At 41.2% G+C, this 12373-nt stretch overlaps 1 protein-coding gene across 2 annotated transcripts in view; it reads right to left on the reverse strand.

Annotated features, from left to right (window-relative positions):
• STK39 (serine/threonine kinase 39) overlaps window positions 1-11924 on the reverse strand; it is a 180619-nt gene extending 168695 nt beyond the window's left edge. Inside the window, exon 1 of one of the 2 annotated variants that reach the window (XM_072418290.1) lies at window positions 11574-11924. In XM_072418290.1, coding sequence (XP_072274391.1) covers window positions 11574-11664 — 91 coding nt within the window. In that variant the 5' untranslated portion in view covers window positions 11665-11924. The remainder of the gene's footprint in view (window positions 1-11573) is intronic. The other variant, XM_072418289.1, reaches the window with a different exon arrangement.
• Window positions 11925-12373: the final 449 nt, after the last annotated feature.

Here is a 12373-nt window from a genome sequence, read left to right on the forward strand (position 1 = left end):
AAAAATTAAGTACACCCATTACCACTTCCACATGTATTAGGGAGGTATGTAGCAGCCAAATGTGGCCAATCACATGAACTAGATTAAATGATATTCAGCAAGTGTGACTATCTCCATAAAAGCAGATGTTTTGGCAATTTGCCGGTCTGGACCAATCAGGTAGGTGTGTGTTGACACAATGCCAAAGAAAAAAAGACATCAGCAATGGTCCTAGAGAGGCAATTGTTGTTGCCTGTCACTCTAGAAAGGGTTTTAAGGTCATTGTATGAGGAGTTGTCTGACGCACAATTGGAAATCATTCAAAACAAATGAATCATCCAAGGAGTGGATGTCCTACCGAATTCACTCCAATGTCATAGCCTCATAAACCCTCTTCTGCCTAAAAAAAAAGAACATGGCAGCACAGCTTAGGTTTGCAAAGGTACATTTGAACTGACTTCTAGAATAAAGGTCCTTTGGTCAGATGGCTGTAATACACAGTGCCATGTTTAGCAAAAACAGCATATAGATTAAAACCTAATATCAATTGTCAAGCACAGTTGTGGAGGGGTGATAATTTGGGCTTGTTTTGCAGCCACAAGACCTGCAGTCATTGGACCTGATTTATTAAAGCTCTCCAAGGCTGGAAAGAATACACTTTCAGCAGTGAAGCTGGGTGATCCAGCAAGCCTGGAATTGATTTCAACCCTGGACCAGATCCATTCCAGTTTGCTAGATCACCCAGTTCCACTGATTAAAGTGTATCCTTCAGCCATTGAGAGCTTTAATAAATTAGGTTCATTGAGTAGACCAAAAAATGTCACTGTATACCAACGTATTCTAAAGTCAAATGTGAGGTCATCGGCGCCACAGCTAAAACTTGGCTGAAATTGGTTCATGCAACCGGACAATGATCTCAAGCACACCAGGAAATCTACAACAGAATGTCTGAAAAATATGGTGTTGCAATGGTCGAGTCAAAGTCCAGTCCCTAACCTTTAGTGAGCTGTGCTAAACAAATACCCACAGACCACTATAAACTGAAGCAAACTTATAAAGAAGAGTAAAGAAAAATTAAACCCTAAAATGGAACTAAAGTTGATCAGGCAGGTCTATATTGCAGAACGAGACAGGTAATGTTCCTTCTGCAATAAAGCATACAATACTTACCTGCCTGATCACTGTCTTCTTCAATCAAAAGATACCTGGCCATCCCCACCTTCCCTGTAGCTGTCAGAACTGAATGATCTTTGAATGACATCGTCATTGCAATAAAAGAGGAACAGGTGAGTCAATTTAAAAAATTAAATGCATGTAAAGCTAATATATTGCTAGAACCAATGCTATCCAATAAGGAACATGTTGCTGTTTTTACTCACACGGCTGTATGTGTAAATTTCAGCTTGAGCTGTTGAGCTATATAAACATTATTTTTTTCTTGCCTGGTGGGTTATTAGTGTTCTCCCCAGCCCCTTTTAGTCGGGACCACCACCCGGCACTTTTCAGTAACAGTCGGGTTGTTTTTGGGTGCTTACTGAAGCGTTGGGTCACAAGACAGGATCTGCCACACGCCTACAGCTTCTTCCTACCCAGCTTAAAAAAAAGTTCTTTTTATTTGCCCATTTCAAATAGTTGACTGAAGCATGGAATTACTGGTCATCACAACTGGAATATATCCCAATAAGGGACTCCAGTAGCAAACTTGAGCAAGAACCCTTTCACTTATCAAGTTTTTTATTAGCTACTCAAATCAATATTGTTTTCTAAAGTTTTTTGTTTAACCACTCTAAACCTGTTACACAGATATTTGTAAAAATGTTAAATGCAGAAAACTTGCAGGGCTGTCGGTAAAAACAAGATTCATGATAAGGAAATGATCAGGCAGACCCAGAACATACCGCAACACAACCACCACTTCCTACCACCAACATATTTCACTATAAAACACCACTAACCGAAACTTCCTCCTTTCTTATGTTGTAGCTTCCCCTTATACACCGGCTATTGAAAATCAAGCATAAATTAGCAAAGAGTAATATATTGTCCTTTTTAATATATGTTATCCGCACAATGTAAATAAATTTAACATGTAAGGATCAGGAGTGTGCAGGGATTAAAAATGACATACTCATTTATGTGAATACTGATGTTTAAGGCTAGCAAGTGAACCCTTCAGTTCTATATCTCAGCATAAAAATAGTCAAATAAAGTGTACATCCAAAATCTGACATTTCCCAAAAGAATAACTATACAGTGGGCCTGATTTATTAAAGCTCTCCAAGACTAGAGAAAATAGACTATAATGGAGGAACCTAGGTGATCCAGTTAGCCTGGAGTGGATCTGGTCCACAATTGACCAAATATTAGCCAATGATTTTTAGGAAATCCGTTCCAGGTTTGCTCAATCACCCAGATGCTTCCATGATAGTCTATTTTCTCCAGCCTTGGAGAGCTTAAATTTATCAGGCCCAAGATTTCAGTGATGAACACCCTTTTAGCGTTCTCCTCTGCCCTTTAGCAATAGGACGCACCCTCCGTTTTGGGCATATACTGGTAATCAGTACAATCAAAAGTTTGTATATCCCTCATGAAGATAGAACTCCCCTCCAGTAAATCGTTATTCACCTTATTTTTGCTGTATGCATATTGATAAAGTATAAACACTTACTGTTAAATGTATTATAAAAAAAATACTATAATAAAATTATCCTAGGTTTTTACTATAAAATATACACATTGGACATTACATCCCCTTTATGCTGTCTGTCTAACACCAAATGTCTATACAACTTTGTCCCTAGAAACTCTAATGCAGGTAAATAGATATATAAAAAAAAGTTATATAGAAAATAGGGGAAACCAAACTTCCTTACAACACACACACAGCATGATTTACTAGGATTTTTTTGCTGCCATTAAACAAATAACACCTAGAACATAATAACCAGTTCAGCACTGATCTGGAAACACTCTAGGAGAACAGTCAATATTTTGTTTATAACAACATAAAATAACATACAATAATACACACTGCAAACCAAAACACAAGTCAAACATTCAGGTCAAGGCAAACTAGAGTACTTACCTTACAAGACTAGGACTTTGGGGATTCCCATAATATTAATGCAGGGTATATAGTCCTGTAGCTATGTGGCATCATAACACACAGCACTGTACAATAAATATGGGCTGAAGGTTACAAACCTACACACTATATATATATGAGATGTTGAACCATTCTTTACCAAGTCAGTTGGTTATTTTGTTGAGGTTACTCCAGAAATAGGCTGTAGAAGGGCACCAAATCAAGTAAAAGGGAGTATAGATCATTTTAGGCTGCAGTGGAAGCTATCTTTGGGTTCAACACAACACAACACACACACACCCTCATAACATGCAGAAGACAACAAAAAGAGATAAAAGTAAAGGAATGTGCAACACTGAAAAAACACGAGGGCTTCTGACGTTTGTCCAGCCCGGAGAAAGTAGAAAGCTATCATCAGCATCACACAAAAAAGTCAAAATCAGGAAAAAGCTATTCAAAATGAGAGTAAAATTTAACACAAACCAATGCTAGTGTTAACTTGTTTCTTAGCCTGAAACCTTGCGTACACCTAGTCCCATGTCTAATCTGATTGGCTGCTGGATTACAAGGCTTGAAAGTCATCTGTACTGTTCATTACTTTATTAAATAAGCCAGACACAGCAATGTATTCCTTGTGCTGTGACAGCAACTTCCTTGTATTGATTAGTAGATCCTGTGAACAGGTCTATTGTCATTACAAGAACATCTCATTTAAATAGCATGACTCAGTCTAATTAGGCTATAGGTCACATTACCAGCTAATTAGGGACAGCAAATGTTAGCAATAAAATGTACTACTGGTATTAGGATGCTCTACAAGAAAAGACTCTCAATGGAATATATAGGCTGGGAGCGACTAGTTAGAGATTTGTTTGATGTAAGGGCAGAAATCTAAAGAATCTAAAAATTCTATTTTCTCCTATATCTTTTTTCTGTAAAGCGATTTCTGGGAAGATAGAGAGAACAGTCTACCAATTGTTCAAGGTTATACCTTAGTTTTCTTTTTTTTTGGACTTGGTTTTGTCCCCTGGTTATCTCTCAAATTCTTATGTATATTTGGTCACTTTTACAAAAAATTAAAAAAATTAAGGGGCAGAGACAATATTTTGGGATGTATTTCATGTCTGCTGTAATGTTATTTATGTTAGGGTCTTTTTGGGGCCTGTTACAATTTGTATTTCTTGCTTTTGTACTCTGGACTTGATTGTATGGTATGTCTTATTTGCACTGTTTTCTTTTTTACTGTATTTATTTTTTATTGTCTTGCCTTCAATAAAAAAAGATATTTAAAAACAAAAAGAATATATAGCCTGCCACTGTGGGTCCCTGAAGCAAATGGTTGTTCTTTGGCTGGCATGACTAGCTTCAGGGCCCTTTGGATCAGCCTGACACTCAAGCAGCTAGCATTCTCAAAGGAGGGGACCATCATGGACCATTCAAATATTTTTCAAGCATTTTATTTGCCAAGCTCTTACAACTCCGGGCAAATATTTTTTTTTTTATTTATGGCAGAGCTAGAGGCAGTAGAAAAGGATTCAAAGCATAGCCAAACAAAGTATGCACTTGTACACTTAGGCAGTTGGCAACCTTGAATTATGGGAGACCACTCTCAATCATTTGGAGGCTAAGTGCTAGCCCCCAGGGTTAGCTAGGACCAGGCAAGCACTTACTACTAGCTCTAGCTAAGGTTAGGACAGGTGACTACAAAGCTGTGTAACCACCTGCAAACTGCCCCATGTGAACAAGCATTTTCCACCAACAAAAGCAGTTTTTAAGATCTTAACAATAATGATGATTTGAGAAGTGTTGAGTATCCAACAAATATGTATGAGGCAAAATAAATTTGCTTGATAAGAATATGAGTTTCAGTATTTTAGTTTTATTGTATCCTGAAGCAAAGTGTGCCACACTTAATTCAAATGCTTTCAAAACACAACGATAGTAATAAAGAAGCCTTCTTTTTTTACCTTTGTTTATAAGCCAATAAACTTTGTTAAGGAGATCCCGAATTATATGAAAAGATTAACTTTGCCATAAATGTTGAGATGCCCCTTTCCCACATTACTTTCTGAGCCCATCTATTGATCAATGTGCCGTCTAAAACATTTAAAGCACCAACTGGGAATTTTGATAACTACAGTTTGCAGTATACTTCTATCTCAAAATTGGGGATTTCATTTAGTCACTTCCTGACAACTCCAGTGTTCTCCCCCAGCCCCTTTAACTGGACATACCACCCGGGACTCAGTAACCACTTGGCTATTTTTGGGTGGTTACTGAAAAGTTGGATCACGAAACAAGCCTATAGCTTCTTCCCACACAGCTTAAAAAAAAATTCTGTGGTCAATAATGAACTCTTATTCACTGCAGGTCATTGCTAACAGATAGCCTTTCTGATAGTGACAATATGCCTTTGCAACATGCGTCAAAAAGGCTACCTATTTTATGTATTTTGATGTATGTAATTAGATATGATATGCTTATTACACGTTTTGGTATTGTGTGTGAATGTATATTTGTTTGTTTGGGATTTTCAATAAAATTCAAATATAAGAATGCTTGATGTCTCCAACAGAAGAAAATGTCAAAGGGTGAAAAAAATAAAAAATATTATACCATAGTATGCAGTGCCTAAACCAAAATATTTATGACATGACCAGAGGGTATTTTAATGAAAGATTCAAAACAACCACATGTCAAAGCCTAAACAAGGTTTTAGCAATTGAGCCTTGATCTTTAATGTAGTAAATTTACATTATGTTTAGTAATGTTCAGTCAACAAACTTACAAGTGCCACGGGATATAACTGCAATTGATGCCAATGATGGGGCGTGCAGCAAGACTAAACTGTTTTAGGCATTCAGGCAATTTACAAATTATTCATTTCCATTGAATGAACTTGATGCAAAGCATCTTAACACACACTGCTAAATTAGGGCCTTCTCTAAGTGTCAGGGACAGCTCCTATGGACCTCTATAGTTCTCATGTTGACCATGCAGTTAGCCGTTCCCAGACATAAAGCACACTAGTGCTATACACCAGGGACAGCAAACAGTTGCAGTGCATTTCTTTTTCCAGAGGAGGAAGAGCAACTTTCTGGAACTGCACTACAATCCGCTATAGCTGGGGACTCATGAACAAAAGGGTTACCAAGCGGTTGGGATGGGGTTTGAGACTACTGTAGACTGATGCTGTCAACCACAAATCTCAAACAGTTCTATATTGCCAACTACGAGCAGTATTCTCCTCAGTAATTTAAGGCGGGTGGGAAGAAGATGTAGGCGGGTGGCAAGCCATTTGTTGTGATCTAACTTTTCAGCAACCACCTAAACAGCCAGGTGGAAAGTGCTAGGTAATGTGCCTGGCTAAAAGGGGCTAGGGAAATCCCTATATGAGGCTCCTGGGAGACCATCTGTCTATATCTGTTGATCTGATTGTTTCAGCTTGCAGTAACATTAGCTTATAAATTAAGTAATTCTTAATGTTTTGTTGGGTTGGCCAAGCTTTGTGACAGGTCCACCTCTGAGCATGACAATCCCCTCTCATTTCTCCCTCCCACTGATTCCGCAGAGCTTTTTCAAAATAAACACTGCTCTTTTATACTCCCCAAGGTTCACGGAGATGTTGTTCTTCGTCATCACACCACAGCAGTTTTCTGAGGTCCCCACCCTGGAATGTGTCCATGTCACATAGACAGTAACAAGGACACCTGAAAATCTCCTGCAGCAAATATGATAAAAGACTTGATATCTGGAATGTCCTATGACCACAAAATAGGCAAATATTTTGGGCATTTACTAATCAGTAATTAAAAGATGAAGAAGGGTGCCGGTCACTCCGTCATTCCTGCTGAGCAAGGCTTGCTAGAGACAGGTATACTGTAAATGCCTTATTCTCATGCTCACCTGGAATTTGCCTTTAACCATATTTTACAAAGAACGACTGGTGGGTGTATTTCCATGCACAGAGTGGAAAATTACAAACCAGCTGGTAATCCACAGTAGGTAATACTAGAATAATGCTAAATCTTTGCAATTGTGTGCTCACTTGTAAATATACTATGATAGACAAAAAGCTTTTATCCTATATTTCTGCATGAGCATATCAGATTGCAGAAGAAGGCGAGTACAGAATTCAAATACATACAACTTTACAACCATGTATACAACAAGCCAGCTAAATATAGCCGTCTCTGGCCTATCAGCCTTCAGGGTATAAAACCAGTAACACAGAAGCAATATATCAAAATACATGCTAATAATGATACACAGAATGCTAATGAACAGGTTACAGTGTACACATCTGCAATGCTTAAAAATAAAAGTTGAGATCAAAGCAGATTACAAATAAACTAAGCTCTGTATTTACTAATACGTTCTTTAAATTTCTATTTTGATGACAGCTGTACAAGTGGAGGGTTGAATCTTCCCAATGAGGACTAAAATACTTGATTTGTTAAGGATCCATCTCGCCCTGCTCCAACCAAATCCAGAAACATTACAGATCAGCCATTCTCATCCAGGGTTTCATAGGGGGTTCCTTAAAGAGGAACTAAACTGAAAACTGCCTAAAAAAAAGAAATACACTTACCTTAAATCCCACAGAGCAGTCTGATCCATCCGGAGGTGTCTTGCATCGGGTCCCACGTCGTCCCGGCATCCATCCCCGAGCATCTTTTCCTCTTCTTCCTCTTACGTCACCCGACCCAGGCGTGAGATCGGGTGACGTAGGATGGAAAAAACACTTGCCGATCTCATTGCGCATCCGTGAGATCAGCAAATTTTTCTCTTTGCGGGAAAATGCTCCTTCTGCACATGCCCGAGATGCTCGGACATGGGCAGAAGGAGCACCCAAGAGTCTCCCAGGATGTGTGACGTAGGTATCCCGGGAGGAAATGCGCTCCCATTCATTCTCAATTGCCTAGGCATTCATTCTCGATCTCAGGAGGTTTGCGCTCCCATTATTTCTCGATCGCCGAGCTGTTGACTGTCTTCCTATTGGATGGTGCCTGCATAGTTCCAGGTCTAACACAACTTGGCTGAACACATCAGTAACACATTACTGATCTTTTTAGCTGTCTATAAGGGTGGCATTAAGACCATGACTATAAGAAGGGCATTCTTCACAATCACCATCATTGCAAAACACTTTTTGTCAATAACCCCTAAACAAATTCTTAAAACCTAGAAATTATTTTAAGGGGTAAAAAGGCTGGGACAGTCTGCTGTAAATCATTGTAAAAATAGCTATCTATGTTATAGTTCGCTAGTTTCTGCAGTGATAGCCAAGAAGATGTCCACATAGGTAACACAGTGCTAGGTGTGATATGTGATAAATGGGAAACATGTAGAATCTTTATATTGCTCTTCGGGTCTTTATTTTAAATAACTTCCCTACTTTAAATGCTGAAGGGGTTAAAATTTTAAGTCAGCAGCCAACCAGCAGAAAGTTCTTATCAGCAAGATGTCAGCTTCTAAATACTACAGCAATTTTAAATCTGTGGTTTACCTTATCAGAGAGTCACTCCTTCACTCAGAGAAAGAAAAAAAAGTTTACAAACGTTTATAACATAATAGTGGAAAGGGTCAGTACACGTGACAATAGTCATGTTCCAGGTCAGTACTGGAAAGTTGAATCATCCAGTAATTGTGTCTGGTTTAGTCGCATTAGTCCTACTGCAATTTCTGCAAAATACAAAGACCCAAAACAGCAAGACAATGATTGAGCAATGGATGAGCAGATGAAATTGGGACCTCTAGAAAAGGGTTCTAACTACTGGAGTTCCAAAAAATAAAACTTGGTGAGCAAGTAAGCCATAAACAATAAAAAATTAATACAAAACTTTAGATCAGAGTTGCCATACCATTTGGTCTCATATATACGAAGTGCGCAGTAAGCTTTCATCCAGCTATAAATACGTTTCTGGAATACTTTAATGCACCCTCCAGCTTGAACATTGTAAATGCAGATCATATAGAAAATAATGACTGTCTCTTTAAACAACCAAAAGGCAGGCTTCGGCACTACTTGTTAAAAGCCTGCTAACAGCCTATTAATAATGCCAACCAGAACTCCCATGATCATCATCAGTCGTTAACATCTCCCAGATAAAGTAGAAGATCACTTCAAAGCTTTAACAAGGCTGATTATGCTTGGCTGAAACCTTCACCAATGCTTAATGAAAACTTGCTGGACCCATTACTCAATGCTGAACTCCAAGAACTGCCAAAACTTCACCTGCAGTGGGGCTACCCCGGCATGGCAGGGGTTAAATGCTCTTTTACATCTAAGGGGCAGATAAAGAAGAAACTTGCCATCCTCACCTGATGTGGGTTTAATGTCATCCAGCTCTCTGGTTGTGGACAGGCCCTCAGCTACCTCCATTTACAATGCAGGACTACTGGCCCTTTATTGTACAGGATTACATTACCCCTGCAATGGACAGCTCAAGGGAGAGGAGCCTGCTGGAGCAAGGGAGAAAGTAATTTTTTTTTTTGCAGCCCCCTGGCATAAACAAGCAATCGGCCCTTGCTGTAATGTGGTAACCCTTGTCAAGGACAAGGACATCATTGGGCAGATTCAGGAGTTAGGTATAAAAACTTACATTAAAAACTAGATTTTTGAAAAAATAAAGTTTAAAAAGACTTATCAAGGCTACCAGGGTGGTGATAAAATATAACCAGGGATTGAAAGCCAGCAGGTTGCCATGTTAGACATTGACAGGATTCTCATTGACTTTTTGTTGTCAGGGGAGGAACTCCATGGAAACTCCACTTTGTTGTAAAACCCCAGTGGGACAACTTGCATGTGATGGAAGCCTTAGCTCCTAAGTTTAGACTCCTCTAGCCATGACCCAACACATGATGGCTACTTTAGCTCTTAGTTTGCCCTTCTCTTGTTATGACACAACTTGCCTACAATGGCCACCTTACCGCTCAGCTTGCCCTACTCTAACCATAACCCAACATGGTGCACATGATGGCCACCTCTAGCCATGACCCACCACAGATTCTTTTTCCAGACCATCATCTTATTCCTTCATTTATCAAGCAGCCGTTGGTTATGTGATTCCCATTCATGCATACCACAGTTACACAACCCCAAAACTCATCGGTGCACATGCAGTCCAATCAGCTCGTGGCCTATTTTCTAACAAATGTCTTGGAAAGGGAAAAAAAGGAAAGCGGTTTTCGGGCAGAACTCAAGATAAAAAGTCCCATCTACCCCTGGTCACATTGAAATGGACGTCAACTTCTTCACCATTACAGAACAAGTCCAGCGGAATGTGACGTCTAGCACTGGTGACCATGACCAGGAGAATGAAGTCCTCACTGCCAATAAACTTCTCCAATACTCTAATAATAAATATAAACAAAACTTTTTTTTTAGATTTAGAAAGAAAACTTACAGAATAACAGTCTGTTATTTTTGCTAGGGAAATAGGTTATTCTTCCAGAACAACAATTATTGGTGATCCATAATTGGTCTTGAATAGTCCTATCCCCGGGGCACAAAGGTAAGACCACTCACCTATGAAGGTGCCATGAACTGGGACATCAGGAAGAAAATTCCAGAAGGACGAAATATTTAAAAAGAGCACCAAACCAATCAACATCTAACACCAAAACTGAGCCCCAATAACACCGACCTCCGAATATATCTATTGCTCGATTTACCATGTGGGTCCTTTCCTAAATTGTATTCAGACCCCGGTGAAGTGGAATTGTTCTGTTCCCCAAAATGTGTGGGCTGTAGCACAGAATTGGAACAATTAAACCATCTTGGACCATTGGTTTGGTGCTCTTCCTGCAAATTTAGGCAACCAATGGGTAATAGTAACTTGAGGTTTAATATTACCACTGGGGAGAGTCACTTCTCTCAAACTGCCCCAATCACCAGGAACGCAAGGACAAAAATTTGAGTTGCCCTCAGAACAGGATGAATGGGGTAACTTGTTCTGGTGACAACTGCCCAAGACTGGATCTCCTCTTCCTGTTGAATCTACAGGGCAGGAAGTGCAGGGAAATCTCCCTGATGAGATCTAGGTGGCACATTTTTAACTCTTGTGTATCCAAGAAAAAGTTTTAGCTTTACATTGATTGCAGCCCAACACAAAACCTCAAAAGCCCCAGAGCTAGAAGCAGCAGCAAGAAGTGCGGGTAAAGGGTACATTGTACCCAGGCAGCCCCTCCTTGGCCATGGATGGCAGGATCCCCTGTGATGTAGATCCAGGACATGGGATCAGGATACAATCTGCAGATCCGGGTGTCCAGGACACACAATTGGGTGTAGTAGGTGTGATCTTAAAGGGACCTGCAGAGTGACAGCAGAAAAGTCAGCTGCTGCAAGGTGATGCAATGGTCAGGAACTTTCCCCTGATCGGAGGAAATGGGGATTTGCAATGTGCAGCATCACTGCAGTGCCAGCTGTGCGGGGAGGGGGAGGGAGGATGCCGGTAGGCCCCATGTCCTGCTACCTGACAACCTGACATACAAGGAAGCCACTGACCGATCACCTCCTCCAGGTCGTAGCTTTCCTTGCAGATTGGCCATCCGATCTGCTGCTGTCCGTGCACCGGGGACTCCGTCTGCTCTGCCATGGTGCCGAGGAGGGCGATGCTGCTGCGGACTGCCACTTGCAGCGGGCTCGGTGACAAGCAGGCGGCACCGGGGAGGGCAGGCGGGCGGCGGGAGGTGTGGCCGGAGCTTCCTCCCGTGTGACAGCAGCCGGGGAAAGAGGTGGCGCCTGCTGATGTACGGCCCGGCAACCTGTGCGCTCCGGGGGGGTCAGCTGTGACCTGAGAATGCCGAGCACACCGGGGACTCCGGGCCGGCGGTCTGCAGACAGCTCCTCCATCTACTCCTCACATCCCTGCATCTACTCCTCACATCCCTGCATGGGGCTGACAGGGGAGCCATGGCAACCGGCACTGACTGAAAGGCCGCCATAGGTGACCCCCGGACAGTGCCAGGGAACAGACAATGCCTGGGGCCGGGCTGCCATACCCGACAATGCCAGGGAACAGGCTGCCATACCTGATAATGTCAGGGGCCAGGGATCCATTCCCGACAAATGCCAGAGAACAGGCTGCCATACCTGACAATGCCAGGGGCCGGGCATCCATACCTGACAATGCCAGGGGCCAGACTGACATTTCTGAATTTATAATTTACCCGGCACTGGCAGTCATTGACAACAATACTAGATACCTGACCACCATTGTCAATGATACCAAAGGCCAAGCTGTCATTGCAGACAGTGCTCGGGGCTGGGTTGCTGTTCGCAACAATGCCAGGCCTTTGGTGACA

Source organism: Pyxicephalus adspersus, chromosome 7, assembly GCF_032062135.1.
Source record: "Pyxicephalus adspersus chromosome 7, UCB_Pads_2.0, whole genome shotgun sequence".
Classification (NCBI taxonomy): Eukaryota; Metazoa; Chordata; class Amphibia; order Anura; family Pyxicephalidae; genus Pyxicephalus; species Pyxicephalus adspersus.